We start from the raw sequence: 17,288 nt of genomic DNA, 5'->3' as shown, positions 1-17,288 counted from the left end.
AAGTGGTCCATGGGTTCGTACTAGTTGGCGTTCCATCTTTTCATATCTTCAGCGTAGCATCCTAACACACTGCAGCTTCCCAAATCTTCAGATTCAATCCTCATCTTTTATCATCAAACATCCACGACCAGCATTACTAGTTCAAAATGATGAAGGGATTGTTAGGTTTGTTATTTTCGGGGAAAATTGATTTCTTAGATCTTGTTGTTGATTGATGATTATGTATTTTGTTTAAAAAAAAGTTACTCTTTTTATTTATTTTTCTGGGTTTATGTTGATGAAGGTATGAACATGGTGATGAAGATGATGAAGAGAATGAGGGAAGAAGATGAAGAAAGTTAAATTTTTTCGGTGGTGGTGGTGTACAATTAGATACAGTGGACATGCATGATCTAATGGTTATATTTTCAAAAAAAAATATCAAACGGTTTAAATTAAACAAATTAATGAGGTATATGGTGGACCACCTACAATGTTGGTTCACCATAGACATATTTGAGGTTAAACTTAACAGCCAGGATTTTTTTTGGCAAACGGAGGAAAAATTAAGGGAACAAAACATGAGTTTTATTAATTATGGGACTAAAATGAAAACTTGAAATTAATTAAGGGACCAAGGGTCCTATTAACCCTAACTAATATTGTTCATTATAGTTGAATAATTCCTATTATAACAAGACTACCAGAAAGATAGACAATAACATGTCTATTTATCCGCAGTTTTTATTGTATTTTGCAATATAATTATTTTAGCGTTTATTTTAATTTAACTAGTTTGTTTCTATTTTATAGTATCTATATCATCTAATTTTAAAATAAAAAAAAAAAAATTGTATCAAAAAAAGTTTAACTAATATAGGTATTTAGTTTTCAAATTCCCTATATTCACCTATAGTGAGTTTAGATGAAAGTAAAACTAATAAAGGTAATTTCGGTATATTGAAAATAGTTTACACAAAAACAATTATGCAATCCCTTTATTAATAGTATAGAAGTATAAATATAGATATTCCCGTAAGCTAAGCTCAGTTGATAGAGATATTACATATTATATGCATGGGTCGGAGTTCAAACCCCAAACACCCACTAGGTCTAATCCCACCTTTCACCTGCTGAGGTAAATTTATATAAAAAAAAACACTTTTTAGATATTGTTTTGGCGTCATTTATTTAAAAAAAAAACACAATTTTTAAGGTGTATTTATTATTACTTAAAATAAATAAGTAGTCTATACTTTATTGACCCCTTTCATAAAAAAAAATACTCCCTCCGTTACTAATTATAAGCAAAATTCACTTTTTAGGTTCATTTAATTAATGATGTGTGTGGTCCATATTATGAACCACGTACATCATTAATTGAATGAACCTAAAAAGTAAAATTTGCTTATAATTTGAAACAGAGGGAGTAGTTTATTCATACCTTCATTTAAAACATTTGTCATTTTAATATCAATTTGTGTATTTAATACTTCACAATTTTCTATAAAGATATATTTAGAAAAACCTTGAAAAAGTTACTCCCTCCGGTCCTATTTACAAGAGACAATTAATTTTTTAGATACATTAAATAATTTATGTATTTGGTTTAGATTCTTGACTAGATACATAAATTATTCAATGTATCTAAAAAGTCAATTTTCTCTTTTAAATAGGACCGGAGGGAGTATAACAATAAGTAATTTCACTAAATTTGATTTTTTTTTCTTCCACCCCCACCCTATCCCCCTCCACCCCCACCCCCCTTTTATTTTTAAAACTAGGTATCCGACTTAAAGACCGATTAATCTGAGGTGTTTAATTCCATCGTCTATTTGCATGGACTTAACCAACAGTATTGATACCAGCGAGAACTAAACCGAAACCTTGTGAGGAGTATACTCCAAGGTACCAAGTTTAAACAATTAATAGACCAACCCAAGTTGTACATAAACAAACAAAAAAGACTGAAAATATGTGAAAATCACTTATTTAACTAAAAAATAATTTGGAGGGGTGATTTTAGGTCAAAATTAACCATAAATCACCCCTCTTTGATAAGGATGACGCAACAGTAAAAAACTCATTTTATTTAAAAAAGTCAATCAATAAAATAAGGCCAGAATTATGGCTGTCCTTTTGTTATATTACAAACTCTCAATGACCAAAACCTAATCCATCCAAACTCTCTATTCAATATTACGTCATTTTCAGTTACATATACATATCCAAGTTCCAATCTAGTCATCCTAAAGAGAAAAAGGTTTCAATGTAGTCAAATTTATTAATTGCCCAAACTCTACTGCAAAAAAACCAATAATGATATTTATTTGTGTTTTTAATTCACCAAAAATTATCGTTTTTTTTTTTTTTTTGGTACAAAAAAAATTATCGTTTTAGTTGGAAAAAAATTGAATGACATTTTTGAAAGAGCTGTTTTATTACACATATAAAGTGTGAACGTGTAAAAGATAAACAAAGAGAAGAAAAAAGAGTATGAAAGCCGGAATTTGTGTAAAAGAATTTTGTTTTCACTTATACAGCTACAGGAAGAGTGTGTAAATGGGTGATACCTCCCCTACTGGCACCAGAAAATGGTTGCTACCAACACAACTCTGAGTAATAGTGACGACAACACAAAAAAATAAAAAAACGTACTTTTCTATTTTCATTAAAATATAATAATTAATTTTTTACGTTAAATATAATATATCTTTGTTGAACAAAATTACTAATATCTATATTAATGTTTCTATTTATTATCAATTTCTTTTTAAAGAATTAATTATAATTTCTTTTTTGAAGAATTAATTATTAATTCTTATCTCTATCCATTCCCACATCATTTACCTTTCTCTGATTTATTTTTCAATCCCGTGTGTAATCGAAAATTAATATTTTTTTATTCTTTTTTTTATAAAATGAAATCTAATATTTTACCAATTAAAACACTTAAAAAACGAAATAAAGTAATAAAATAAGGGAAATGTTAACGAGTGCCCTAAGGACACTCTTTAAGAACTTTAGATAGTAAGTTTGTATGGAAACTTGTGCATTTAATGCATCGAAAATTGAAGTAGTAAACTTTTAATAAATAGTTTCTTAATTAGGAATCTTTAAAGAGTGCCCTTCGGGCACTCGTTAACATTTTCCTTATTTTATTACTTTATTTCGTTTTTTTAGTGTTTTAATCGGTAAAATATTAGATTTCATTTTATAAAAAAAAAGAATAAAAAATATTAATTTAATTAAGGCCTTGTCACATATTTTCGTCTTCACTTACTTTTTCCCCAAACTCAGAAGCACTTTATTATACCTAGGTAATTGTGGTCACTATATATGTTTCTTTTCTTTTATTATTCAATAGCCGCAGAGAACACATCCTTCATTTTTTTTTTTTGAAAGAACACATCCTTCATTTTCAAAACCTACATACACAAACATTTTTCATTCTACATAAAATTTAACATCCATCCACAACACTCATCACTCACATGTTCTCCAAATCACTTCTCTCTGCATGAATTTTCCCCCTCAAATTGTTAAGGTATATTATTATTATTTACAACTGCTCACTTTTCATGAAATTTTGCTTAGCTAATGTCTATCTAAATTACGTTACAATATTTTGGTTGTCAATTTTGGTTCAATTTTGATGGTGAACCTATTTTAACTTGAGATGTTTTCATAAAATTCATCCATATAGTTTTTTTTTTGAACAAATTCATCCTTATAGTTAAATTAACAAAGTCTTCCTAACTTGGCTAGAAGAAGAACAATTTATATTTATTAGGAATTTTCATGTATCATTGATGATATAATTGATTGCATAAAAGATCGATGTTGATACTCAATTTTATATTTATCTAATCACACTGTTTCATTAAAAAAATCAATAACTTTTCAGATCTTGGTTCGATTTTGCAGATCGTGGATTAGGGTTTATGATTGATCTCGTGGAGGCAATTCTGTGCATGTTTCGTTTCAATTTTGAAGATCATGGATTAGGGTTAAACATCGTGCTACTCGTGGATGCAAAAAGAGTAAAGGTTGAATCTTTATTTCATGATGCTTTTTAAGGTCATTTGATTTTTAAGTAGGATTAGCTTTGATTCATATATATAAAATATTTTTTTTATAATAGATGATTATTTTTTATATACCAAATTTAATCTATGATTTGATTTGGGTTTTCGAGTGTGATGTACTTATCCGGTGTTTTAGTTATTAAACTGAATATTAATCTAATCTTCTTGTCTATGTTAATTAACACAATCTCAATTATTAAATTAATCTAGTGATTAAGAGGTTAAATATTCTAAGCTATAAGATTGAAATTATATTTGTTTCTGCGATCGTATAACTTTTAATGTGATCGCCCCCATTTTATTAATGTAGATCCGGTTTGGTTGCGAGGCAATACCGTGATTTTTTTTCTTTCAAACACTCGCTAAGTTAACGATTAGAATTGGCAGATGAGAAATCCATTATCATAATTGAAAAAAAAAATCTCTCTTTGTTTTGTTTATTTGGTAATGTATTTAATGATATTATGTTTAACCATGGTAATAAAATTTTGTTTTTTCAGAAAGCATAAGTACATTTTTTAGAAAATGATGTCTAAATTATTATTGACATTTATCAGTAAATAAATTTCGGTAGAAGTTAGAACACATTGAGTTTATGAGTTATATGTTGCTATATAGATTGTTTTGTTAATTTTTTTGCTGATACATAACCTTTTGTGCACGAGGATATCTAATTTTTGTTTGGACTGTGCATTGTCGTAAATCATATATAGCATAATTTATATAAACATCTAATGTTTCATCATACATACATAATTCAGCACAAAATATTGTCAAACATCAGTCATACCCGTCCTATAGCAGTATTTATTTTCAGCCTCTTTTATTGAAATTTTATATGTATTTGTAGTCTTTTATTAATTTACTATATAATAAACACCACATTATCTTACATTTTTTTTATGGAATGATCTTTGATGGAAGAGTGATTAGATTGGACTAATCGTGGTTATGTTTTCTTGTGTTCAAAATACACATTTTGAAGAACTCCTTCGTGTTGAAAATCGTCAAGAAGACATACTGAGTGACGATTCGTTACAAGACATTGTTGGTGAAGATTCATCTAGCGAAGACCAAATGAATCCGTCTAGCCATAAAAAATTTGAACAAATCACCGCGGATAAGTTTCAAGGCGAAACATCACAAAACAACGGAAAAGAAGTAGAACCATCATTTTCTAAATGGTTGGAGGTGGATGAACCTGTGGCTGTATGGTTCAAGGTATATATATTTATGTCTTACTATACAAATTTAGTTGTTTACTTTATGTTTATTTATCTTTTGTTATAGAAATAACTTATAAAAAGAAAGCGATGCATGTTAATTTTGTATCTTTGTTTTTGTAGTGGAAAGGGGAGTGGCATGCAGGCATCAAATGTGCAAGGGCTGATTGGCCCTTATCAATTGTGAAAGACAAACCAACTAATGATAAGCAGAACAAATGTTTAGTAATTTTTTCTCCAGAAACAGGGAATTATTCATGGGTTGAAGTGATTCTTGTTCAATCAATCGATGAGTTTCCAAAACCTATACCATATAAAACTTATCAAGAAGGATTGAAAATGGTACAAGACTTGGGGATTGCGCGATGGTTTATAATGCAAAAGCTCGCTGTCGAAATGCTCTACATGGTTGATCAACTTCATCTTAATGTATGCTTTTGGTGGTGCTATTTTGCTCTTCTCCATACCCCTATTTTTTGTAATCTCTACATATTTTTGATTTTTTTTTTTTTTAATTTTACATTACATATAGGCTTTGATAGAAGATTATCGTAATGCGGTGGTTTGGAAGCAATTTGCTATGGAAGCTTCTCGTTGTCAACGTTATTCAGATCTTGGAAGAATGGTTCAGAGGCTGCAATATGTAAATTTCAATTCCTATAAGCTTATATTTTTTATTTCTTATTTTTGTTGCATTTTGACAACTTTTACGACAACTAATTAAGTTAACGCATAATTTGTGCATTTTTTTAAGTTGAATATGTAGTAGTAGTTTGAAAATTTCACAACTACCAGTATTTTCAATTTTCATTTGATAAATGTTTAAATACCATTATCATGGTTTCATTCAATTAATATTTTCATAACTTCCTTATTAGGAGGCTGAAGTAATATAACATATTTGTTTTCCTTTTACAGAGCATAATGCAACATTATATAAAAGACAATTGGAAACTGCATTCCTCTGAGTCTTGGGCTGAAAGATGCCAGAGTGCAAACAGTGCTGAAACAATAGAGCAGCTTCAGGAGGTAATTTATAATTTTGGCATCTAGTTTATGAATTGAGAAAGAAAGGAATTTTATTTATGTTTGAATGATCATCTGATAGGAAACTGAATTCAATGAAAAGAAGCAATTATATTATTGAATTGAAAATAGATGTATTAGAGAAGATAACCCATGTAATCTCAGAGCAAAACCTCCTTAGGGAAGAGACATTTCTCTATGTCTAAATTCGTTATTATTTTGTATGAAAGTTGTGCTATCAATTGTGGGCTCACACATAACAATTTATTTTTTTATCAAAACAACTGTTTGTTTAAATTTTTCTATGCTACAATGTTATAGCCACTATTTGACACTATTTTGCACTAAATAGTGTATTGGAGAACGAAGTGGTTTTTGTTCAAATTCTGCTATGCTACAATGTAGTCATAACCGCTATTTAATATTGTACTGTCAAATAGAAACCATAGCAACACGTTAGTGCTATAGCATAAAGGATTTTGATGAATCTACTATGAAGTCCTAGATGGGTGCAGATCCTCTCCATTTGGTGAGGAAATGGCCATCTCAATTCCCTTTAATAAAAACAGGACACGTGGATAAGTTGAAATCAATGGTTCTGATTCATTACAAAACAAAACATATAAATTAGAAAGCCTTGTCCTCTCGTCTCCGCTCTCTCTCATTCAGAGTTCAGCCTTCCACACCACTGCATCACCTTGTTGTGCTTGTCGTGGCCAACAAGTTGAAATCAATGGTTCTGATTCATTACAAAACAAAACATAAAAATTAGAAAGCCTTGCCCTCTCGTCTCCTCTCTCTCATTCGGAGTTCAGCCTTCCACACCACTGCATCGCCTTGTTGTGCTTGTCGTGGCCAACCACACCTTCTCATTCCGTTTCAACACAGCCAGTCTTGTTTATGAAATTGTCGTCGATGCGTGCCGACTCGTCTTCGAGTTGTCATCGTTGTGTCGTCCTGTCTTGGTGTCACCGTCAGAGGGCTCTTCTTCTTGAGTTGTATCTGATTGGTATCATCATTGATTCTGTTTATTTTCCATTGGTGGTCAACCCATGCCAATTCAAATTGGTTAAATTGGTCATGATTTATGAGTAATTAATTAACCAGAAGGTTATGCGACTGTATCATCTATGGACAATAATTAAAAGAAAATTTGCAATTAACAATCACACAATATTAAGAATGAATTGAATCGCATGTTAGGTGGTAAAGAAAAACCCATTCAGTGTTAAAGAAAAGAAAACAAAGGGGAATTGAAAGATTATAACACTGAAAAGAATTTTAAGAGATTAAAATTAAGCTTTGAAGTGTTAAACAATGCCAAGCGGTGATTCTGGTCAGTGAAGGTTACAGTGTCGACGACGAAGGTGTGGCAGCAGAACCTTAGTGTCGACGGCTGCTGAACCTTAGGCTAGGTTGGGTCGCGAGATGAAGAAATAATTTTTTTTATGGAAGATGAATAAATAAGTTTTTTTTTGTTCCTTATATAAAGTTTTTTTTAATTGATATGTGTGAAGAAAAATATGTGAGCCCTTGATATCTTAATTTGCCACATGTCTTGTTTCTGTGAAAAGAAATTGAGATGGCCATTTCCTCATAAAATGGAGAGGATCTGCACCCGTCCTGGATAGGGTTGGACAAATACCTGAGGCCCGACCCAAACCAAAAAAAAAAAGGGAGAAATGAGTGAAACATGCGGGTGTAAATGTGTCACGGGTCAACGAGTCTTAAATTCGGTTTACACTGGGTTGTTACGGGTGGGTTCGGGTTGAGAAATTCAAACCAACGGTGACCGAACCCGACCGAGTTAGAGAGAGAGATAGAGACTTCGACACTCAATCAAAGACATTCCAGTCGATACCCCCATCAGGCTTCCTAAAGTTTACGATACAATCAATTTCGTAGGTTGAACTACATTTCCCTCATTATCACATTCCATAATCGAAATCATTCTAAAAACTAGAGACAAAAATAAAGGTAAAACAAAGAGGGGGGTTACCTGCAGTTTACAAAGTGAAAACGGTGAGAACTTGACGTTGACGATTACACGTTTATAGTTTTTGGGTGAAGGCTAAGGATTATAAATAATGCTTCCACCATAATCAAGGGATAAAAGGATCTCTCAGACAAGGGGTATAAATATCAGGGTGTCGGAAACCTCGCTTAAGATTTTTTTTTACAGACATCCAAGGGTCCAGATCCAATTAACCTTTGAGAACCAATTGTTGGGAACATATTGGAAGAAGTAACTTTAGGGATAAGATAAGAACCGTTGAATCTCTAATTCAAAAAGTCATCAATCATAGACAGTGTGATCTGTCGTTTTCATAGAAGGATATGTGTGAAACACACAAAGACACGTCTTCTGCAATATGTTATAGCGTCATGCCAACAGTTATGACGTCGGCTAAAGGGAGAAACCATATCACTAATGGACTCTAAGCACCACTTAGTTAGGGTGTTGTGCGTTACCATAATAACACGCCTTTGCAAATGCCATAGCAAAATCCCGATTCTTCGACAATAATGTCTTTAATCAATCACTACGCTCTCCGGCTATAGGCCTCGTGCTTGGGGGCTATGTACCGCCATTTCTGAAGTTAGCTATTTCTTGATGGCACTTTAATCAATCACTTCACCCCTCCAAGCCTCATGCTTGGAAAACTTTGTACCGTTGTGAGAATTAGGAACTACGTGGCCGCTCTATGGGATAAGACGGACCCATATGGGCGAGGTCACTATAGCTTACCCTTACCCCAGAAAGGCTATGCCACACATGTAGGGACATCTAGCGAACCGTCAAAGCATATAACCGAAGTTCCTAGTTCCAAAGTCATACTTCGATTAAGTCTCCCCTCTCTTTTGTCATGCGACCAATAACTAATGGTAGGAGGCCGAATAGGGGGGGTAAGCTGGTGTGGGACGTGAAATAGAAGCAGTTACATTTTCCCCTAGGTCTTGGCTACTACATGCATCAATGTGAAACACATTTTGAGCACTGCATTGTTAGGAAAACTTCTGAATCAATCACATGCAAGTCAAACACCTTTTGATACCACTATTTAGACACGCCGTCACGAAGGGAGTCTAAAATATTGAGGATCATCACATTGATCTAATAACAATTTCACAAATGGTTTAAACACCACATCTTCATCCAAAACATATAGTATATGTTTGGATCAAGGATTTTGGAAGACAAAATTTAGGTTTATGTTTGGATCAAGGATTTTGGAGGACTAACTCTAGTAATGAACAAAGCAATTGAATAGTTCTACTTGTATTAATTGTGTTAAACTTGTTTAATTATTAAATGCTTTGTGTTTTTCTCCCTTTTAGAGCATGATGTCTGGATCAACCTCTGAATAAGGTCACCTTGTCTATATACTTTGAATATTCTTCCATTACTATGATGTATACTTGATATATCTATCAGCACTCTACAAGAATTTTACAAAGAAAAAAAAAACACTATTTGAACTCATAAATGAATACATGAGCCTTTTTTTTAAAATACCTAATAATAAAGAAAAGGTTCAATACGATTTGGTTGACTCGTTTATTATCCTCTTGTTCAGGAATTGTTTGATTCTATTTTGTGGAATGATGTCCACACTCTCCGCAATGCACCGACACAACAAAAATTAGATTCTGAGTGGAAAACATGGAACCATGATGTAATGAAATGGTTTTCCACATTTATTTCCTTTTCTAGCAACAACAGCACACATCAACATTCTTTTAGTATTGATGGTTTGCACCAAGCAAGCCTTCAAGATGGCAGCAAAAGGCCTAAACTTAATGTTCGCCGTGCAAATACATTTTCTAGACATGAAGGAATTGTGGAGGTACCTGTGGAAACTGTGCTTCCAAGTCAATTGATCAGTCCATTGAGTAAAGTCACAGTTCATCCTGTAGATTCTGAGATGATGTTTAATAATGGAACAATATCAAGGTTTGCGAATGAAATGGATATTCAAATATCTGTAGAACCTGATACAAAGGATGATGTTGAGTATCGACGATGCCAAGCATACATTGAAGCCAAGGGAAGGCAATGTGTGAGAATGGCAATTGGAAATGATATATATTGTTGTGCGCATTTCTCGAGGAAAAAAGAAAAATGTGCTAAAGTTCTTACTCCAATGTGTTGTGGTACAACTGTTGCTGGTACCAAGTGTAAGCATCATTCCTTTCCCAGTTTTCCATTTTGCAAGAAACATATGCGCAATGTTGAGATGAACAAGAGCTCAAACGGCCATACATTGAAGAGGAAGGCTGAAGAAAGTTGTAGTGGTTCAAAGAGCCATATCAACAATGATTTGGTGTTAGTGCATCCAGAAAGTTCGTTGGAGATCGATCCAATGGCGTTCACTGGTGATGATGATTCTGATGATGATTCTTTCTCTGCAAAGAACATATTAGGTGAAACGCTCATGCTTTCCGGTAATGATTACAATGAAATAGAGACTCTTCACCAGACAGGTTCTCCTAACTATGATAATGATCGTGATAAATACTCATGTTTTGATAATGAGAATGCTAATAAGTGTAAGATCTGCTTTGAAGAATTTTTTAATGACCAAACACTTGGCGATCATTGGATGGAAAATCATATAAAGGAAGCCCGTTGGTTATTCAGAGGTTATGCTTGTGCCATTTGTTTTGATTCATTCTCTAACAAGAAACTACTGGAATCACACGTCCAGAATAGACACCATGCGTCGTTTAGTGAAAATTGCCTGCTTTTACTATGTATTCCTTGTGGTAGTCATTTTGGAAATATGGAGGAATTATGGTTGCATGTTAAGTCAGTTCACCCTGCCGAATTTAAGCTTGCAAAAGCTTCCAAGGAACTAACTTTGCCTACCAATGATGATCCTCCTATAACTATTGAGCAAGGAAATGAAGCTTCCTTGGACAATAATAATTTTGAGAACCCAAGTGGTTCGCGGAAGTTAAGTTGCAGGTTTTGTGGTTTGAAATTTGATTTACTGCCTGATCTTGGACGTCATCATCAAGCTACTCATATGGAACACGGTCTAGCTAGGAGGCGTTTGGCAAAGAGGGGAGTTCGTTATTATGCTCACAAACTAAAAACGGGCACACTTGGCCGTCCGAAATCCAAAGGAGGTTTTAAAGAAGCATCAAATAGGATCAAAAGAAGTGCTGGAGTTAATTTGAAGAGAAGAAATCAAGCAAGAAAGTTAAATGAGACGAGGGAAACATCCATGCAACAACCACATGTAAACGAGACAACATGTATTGTTGAATTGGAAGAATCTCAATGCTTAGAAGTTGCAAATATTTTGTTTTCTGATATTCATCAAACTCAACCGCAACCTAAAGATCTTGATATTTTATCAATCGCTTGCACTGCATGCTGCAAAGACAATCTTGAAGCCTCACTGAAGGAGAAATATGGATATTTTCCAGAAAAGATCTATTTGAAGGCAGCAAAACTTTGCAGTGAGAATGAAATTGTTGTGAATTGGCATCTAGATGGGTTCATTTGTCCTAGAGGATGTAATGCATTGAATGAACAAAACCGAAAGAAAATATATGCAAATGCATCAAATCCTGCAAGTATTGAAATGAAGCAAGATGAGTCTCAATCCATCATCAATTCAAAATATACAAGATTAGGATCGTCGCAGAAGGCTATAAAATTGTGCAATGACATAAGCTCTGGGATGGAATCAACTCCTGTGATTTGTGTAATGGATCTACAAATACTAGACTCTCTTTGTGAGCAAGAGCAATATTTAAATCTTCATAGACCTTGGGAGAGCTTTACTTATGTAACAAAACCAATGTTTGGTCGATTGCCAAATCATGACGATGAGGTATTTAATTTTGACTTCATTTTTATTTGATAACGCTAATCATATAGGAGTAAATGTCTAGTATACTAAACTAAATGTTTCTTATTGCACTTATAATTGTGTTTAATAAATAAGCTAAATTGGCCAAATTCTTCAAGAACTCATTAACATACACTTTATCCTTATAGTTTTTTTCCCGATAATATTTAACCAATTGTTTTGTTAGCAGAGTCTGCAATTGAAATGCCATTGCTCATCTTCTACCTGCTGTTGTGAAACTTGTGATCATGTATACCTTTTTGATAATGATTATGATACTGCAAAAGACATATTCGGGAAATCAATGCGCAACAAGTTTCCATATGATAACAATGGTCGAATCATATTGGAGGTAAAATATTCCATTAATTGTAAGCTGCCATTATATCCAAAATTTGCATTTTTTCGAATATTATATGCATTGATTGGTAACAATAAATCAAGAATGTGCTAAAATCCTAACATATTCATTGTGTAGGATATTTTATTTAGTTTTTAAGACTCAATTATGTAGCATATTTCCCTTCTTTATATATGTATTATTAATTTATGAATATCTTTCTCCTATACTGGAAATTTCTCTACAAAACTACAGGAAGGTTATATTGTGTATGAGTGCAACGAAGAGTGCAAATGTGATAAAACTTGTCCAAACAGAATATTGCAGAATGGAATTCGCGTTAAGTTGGAAGTTTTTAAAACAGAGAAAAAGGTGTCCACTATTCTTCTTTTGCTAAATTAAAAATGACTCTAAAGGCTTGTTATGTTATAACTATAACTATCTGGTTCGCAGGGATGGGGTGTAAGGGCTGGTGAGGCTATTTCGGGCGGCACATTTGTGTGTGAGTACATTGGAGAGGTTTTAGACGAGCAAGAGGCACGCAACAGACGTGAAAGGTTTACATTTCTTTCAAGATATAATTTCATCTAGTTGGTTGATGTTTCTTAATTTTAACTGACATGGTCTGTGTCAATACCAGATATGGAAAAGAACATTGCAGTTATTTCTTTGACGTTGATGCTCGTGTTAATGATATGAGTCGATTGATCGAAAGACAAGATCGATATGTCATTGATTCTACTAGATATGGCAATGTGTCAAGGTTCATCAATAACAGGTAAGCATAGATTTGAAAAGACAAAAAAATAGAATGGTGCAATTTGTTCATTTTTACTTTGCAACATGATTAGAACTTTGCTATTATTTCCTTCGAGAAATTATAGTTTTGAAATATTTTGAATATGACTAAGCATAATATTTCATTTCCAATAAGTTATTAAATGTATAGAAAACATTTCTAATGTATTTCAAAGTTGATGAAAAAGTAGAAAGGGTTTGTCTAAAAGTAGCAACCTTTTGTTGAAAAACAACAACCTTTTATTTAAAACCCTTACAAAATATAAGCTATTTAAAACAAAATTATTGATGGTGTGCTCTTTTTGTTATTGCAGCTGTTCACCTAATCTTGTGAATTACCAAGTTCTTGTAGAGAGTATGGATTGTAAACGTTCGCATATCGGTCTTTACGCAAGTCAAGATGTGAGTACACATCTCTATATGCTCTCATCACTTATTTTATACGAATGAAAAATTTCATTGCAGTTACAAATTAGTGCTTGATTATGTATAGTCAACATTATTATGCATTAGGTTTAACCTTGTTTCTTGTTAACAGATTGCTAAGGGTGAAGAATTAACCTACAATTATCACTATGAGCTTGTGGATGGAGAAGGATCTCCTTGTCTGTGTGGATCTTCGAAGTGCAGGAACCGCTTGTACTAGAAGCTAAACATTATTTCTGTTGTTGTAATAGTATTTCTGGATTGCCCTGTGGAGGGAATAAGTGAATTGCTTAACATTTTAAGTGTCTAATAAGGAGACTTGATGTGTTCTGTAACATTGAATGGTATTATTTTAGACTTGATGTGTCCTAATAGATGAGACATGTTGATTGTTGAACATCTCAATGAGGAAGAAAACCTTTGTGAATCCAAAAATAATTTAGGTTTTGGTTTTTGGTATACTTGGTTAGATGCATGATGTGTTTGTTATTTATCTATTAAAATAAAAATGGTTTTGATATAAAATAATTTAGGAAACCTTATCATGCTTTGTGCTCTTTTTAATTACTTTATTCTCAAATTTTTCTCAAACTAAATGCACGTCTTTCTGTGATAACTAGGAAATGTTAAGAGTTGTTTATCTTGCCTTTCTACTTTTTTGGTTAAATAAATCACAGAATTAGGTTGCTTGAGAGTTTTCTGATGAGTATTGTTGAATGTTACTTTTCATTTATAGAAGTTTTTAGATTTAATTACCTTTTCATGTTCTTAAATTATTTTTGAGGTTCAAGTTTGTCCTCTAATCTTAAAGTGTCCCTTTGGTCATTCAAAAAGTTGGTTTGTGTGCTATAAAATTTACAATATATTCTTAGTCTACAATGTTTACTTACCATGTCAAACTCACATATGGAATTAGAGAGAGTTAGTTTAAAGGTTAGGACGAAGATATGGATTAAGGGAGTAAAGCTGAAGGACCAAATTGATACTTTGTAAAGTTAAAGGATCAACTTGAACCTTAAAAATACGTTAAGGGATAAAAAAGGTAATTAAAACTTCTTATCTATTTTTAGTGTTGGTAAACCAAGTGTACTATACAAATAAAAACAAATTGAAACCTGAAACAGAATTTTTGGGATAAAATTCATCCAACGAAACTTCTTATCTATTTCTGATTTCTGATGTGTATAAAATTCAGTCCTTGATAATTGAAATTATGGTAGGGTATGCTCACATCCAATGAATACAAACATTGATTTTGGAGTCACTTTCCAAATGTAGTCGGTGTTTCATACACATCTGAAGGAACATAGTAAGTGAGCATACCCTACCATAATTTCAATTATCAAAGACAACTTCTGTTGCTGGTTTCGTAAGGCACACCAGTGAATTATTAAACGATAATACTTACAGAATCATGGCGAACCGGTGATTTTAGTAAAAATCACACTTTAGGACTTCAACAAAAGCATGGTGCTATCGTGAATTTGTCAATCACACTGTCTATCCAGAGTTCCAGACATGCACCAAGTTAATAAACAAAAGTTAAAGGTCTTTCGATTGGAACTATAACTTCATTTCACCTTTAAGGACCACAAAAAAGACAAAAGGTAGCAAGTAGCTGAAAACCACCAAGACCAGCATCCCTGCATCCGAGGTACTCAATTAATTCAACTAATTAACATAATTAAGATTCGACAGAAAGAGTTTCCACATCTTAAACACCTCACCATATTTTACTACGTTTGAAATATCCTTTTGAACACCAGAAAAAGCTTCCATCTGCAAGAATATAAATATAACAACGAGTATGCTTCCTACTTTCTCCCTAACAACTCTCTCACTTAGATCCAGTGACCAAAACCCTGCTATTTCATACACATAATCTTCAACCACAACTTTGCTACACAATAATATTCCAATCCATAGAGTAATTGTAGTAATTAGTTTGTTCAATTTGGTTGTTATGATGCAGCTAATAAGATTAATGAGGCAGGCACATGAATAGAGTGGAAACCAAAAATACCAATCTATGCAAATTAAGAAGAAAAAAAGCATACTTCAGAAATTGATATAAATCAGAAAGATTATAGTACAAATTAGTGGATTAGATATATAAAGTAGTAGTACCAGGGTCATTTAACTGAACAGAGGCTGAGTATGCAAAAAGTGTAGACATTAGTAAAGAACACAAATTGAATAATCTTGATGATGTTGCCATTCTCTGCTCTCCTCTGGAATGAGAATTCAAAGTTCAAACTAGGGTCTACTCTAGATCTCAAGTAGTTTTTAAAATGGTAAGTCAAAGTTCTAGGCCTCAAGAAAATAAGAGATATTCCTACGTTATAAATTTCGTTTTTTTTTTAGATTTTTTTGCTACTTTGTTGTTTATAAAGTTCAAAATAATATTAATGATTGTTTTATTAAAATTATTCATGATTTTTTATTGCAAAGTTGCCGTGATTTCTAGAAGTTAAAAACAGAGCTTTTGTGGTGTCGTGGTTTTTAACCGCGATTTTCACAAACGTGCTGCACATCCAAACATAAGCTTAGAGTGAAGAGTAAAATTGAACAACATGAATCATTAACAATGAAAAGGGTAACACTAAATATAATAGATACAAAAAGATGATAGAACTCTTGAACAACAAAGCATAGAACTCGTGAACTTCTTGTACGGTACACTTCCTTCTTAATGAATTAACAATTTCATCTTAACAACAAAAGTAATGATATTTGTGTAAATATTTTGTGACAACTTTTGAGACAACATTTTTATTATCTCTTCTTATTGCTAAAAAACAATAGAGGGAGAAAGAGTGAGAGGGAGAGGGAGAGAGTAAGAACGCAATGTGAGTATGAAAGAGTTGTTCTAAAGTTCTCCCAAAATGGTTGTGTGCGTGTGTATCATATCTTTAACAACAACAACAACCAAGCCTTTAATGGGTCGGCTAATGTTATATCATAAACCATATTTTGGTCCAACTCATTAATATCCAAGTCTTTCCTAATAGTCTCTTATAGTTTTTTTAGGTCTTCTTCTGTATCTAGTGAACGGACTATCCTCCATTTGATCTACTCTCCTAACCTACATAATCTAAATGTCTTTATAGGTGTTATCCCAACTCTCTAATATTTTCATTTCTAATCCTATCTCATATAGCCTTACCACACATCAAGCGTAACATCCTCATCTTCACTATGCTTATTTCTTCCTCATGTTAAGCAAGGGCAAAAATTAATCACAAAGCAACCATAAGGCAAATACAAAAGCAAACCATTCCGTCATTCATCCCAACTTCAAAATAGTTGGCAGAAATAAAAACAAACAAAGCATTTCAATTACATGAAATACAATTGTAAAGAAACCTCACAGCAAAACAGTTATTGGTGGTAGAAATGTAAACCATAAGATTTTCAACTTTATCAAATTATAAGTGTAAAAACTGGAAATTGGTATTAAAAACAATACATTGAAAGAGGTTTTAAATTTTTACAAGAATGAAGACCAATTCGGTCCCTTACAATTTTCTAGCGGCACATTAAA

The 17,288-nt window shown here is 32.7% G+C and overlaps 2 protein-coding genes across 4 annotated transcripts; one reads left to right on the top strand and one right to left on the bottom strand.

The window, feature by feature from the left end:
* The first annotated feature begins 3,344 nt into the window (after positions 1 to 3,344).
* LOC146900908 (histone-lysine N-methyltransferase SUVR5-like) lies at positions 3,345 to 14,193 on the top strand. Of its 2 annotated transcripts, XM_085736085.1 has the most exons (13): positions 3,345 to 3,526; positions 3,907 to 4,028; positions 5,053 to 5,288; positions 5,414 to 5,719; positions 5,823 to 5,933; positions 6,209 to 6,319; positions 9,895 to 12,162; positions 12,371 to 12,532; positions 12,776 to 12,892; positions 12,974 to 13,077; positions 13,161 to 13,298; positions 13,633 to 13,720; positions 13,857 to 14,193. In XM_085736085.1, exons 3-13 carry the CDS (start codon positions 5,145 to 5,147, stop codon positions 13,962 to 13,964), a joined length of 3,657 nt encoding a protein of 1,218 aa, XP_085592211.1. In that variant the 5' UTR covers positions 3,345 to 3,526; positions 3,907 to 4,028; positions 5,053 to 5,144; the 3' UTR covers positions 13,965 to 14,193. The 2 variants fall into 2 exon arrangements, with proteins under 2 accessions (XP_085592211.1, XP_085592210.1); XM_085736084.1 differs by lacking the exons at positions 3,345 to 3,526; positions 3,907 to 4,028 and having other exon boundaries at positions 4,885 to 5,288.
* On the bottom strand, positions 6,754 to 16,100 carry LOC146900907 (transmembrane family 220 helix protein). 2 transcript variants are annotated; one of them, XM_085736099.1, is made up of 4 exons: positions 15,872 to 16,100; positions 15,472 to 15,771; positions 15,153 to 15,387; positions 6,754 to 7,340 (listed from the first exon to the last, which is right to left on the bottom strand). In XM_085736099.1, exons 1-3 carry the CDS (start codon positions 15,960 to 15,962, stop codon positions 15,308 to 15,310), a joined length of 471 nt encoding a protein of 156 aa, XP_085592225.1. In that variant the 5' UTR covers positions 15,963 to 16,100; the 3' UTR covers positions 6,754 to 7,340; positions 15,153 to 15,307. The 2 variants fall into 2 exon arrangements, with proteins under 2 accessions (XP_085592225.1, XP_085592224.1); XM_085736098.1 differs by lacking the exon at positions 6,754 to 7,340 and adding an exon at positions 13,798 to 14,010.
* Positions 16,101 to 17,288: the final 1,188 nt, after the last annotated feature.

The sequence above is a fragment of the Medicago sativa genome, chromosome 8 (assembly GCF_051527215.1).
Source record: "Medicago sativa cultivar Bolivia chromosome 8, Bolivia_mono, whole genome shotgun sequence".
NCBI lineage: Eukaryota > Viridiplantae > Streptophyta > Magnoliopsida > Fabales > Fabaceae > Medicago > Medicago sativa.
This window is presented reverse-complemented; position numbering and strand designations above follow the sequence as displayed.

Excerpts from the sequence above, each read along its gene's own strand:
- LOC146900907 (XM_085736099.1), bottom strand. The coding sequence starts at position 15,962 with ATGGCAACATCATCAAGATTATTCAATTTGTGTTCTTTACTAATGTCT. Across the intron at positions 15,772-15,871 it reads TGTTCAGTTAAATGACCCTG|ATTGGTATTTTTGGTTTCCA; the intron begins GTACTACTACTT and ends TAATTTGCATAG. Across the intron at positions 15,388-15,471 it reads TTCAAACGTAGTAAAATATG|GGATGCTGGTCTTGGTGGTT; the intron begins GTGAGGTGTTTA and ends CCTCGGATGCAG.
- LOC146900908 (XM_085736084.1), top strand. The coding sequence starts at position 5,019 with ATGTTTTCTTGTGTTCAAAATACACATTTTGAAGAACTCCTTCGTGTT. Across the intron at positions 12,533-12,775 it reads ATGGTCGAATCATATTGGAG|GAAGGTTATATTGTGTATGA; the intron begins GTAAAATATTCC and ends ACAAAACTACAG. Across the intron at positions 12,893-12,973 it reads TTTTTAAAACAGAGAAAAAG|GGATGGGGTGTAAGGGCTGG; the intron begins GTGTCCACTATT and ends TCTGGTTCGCAG.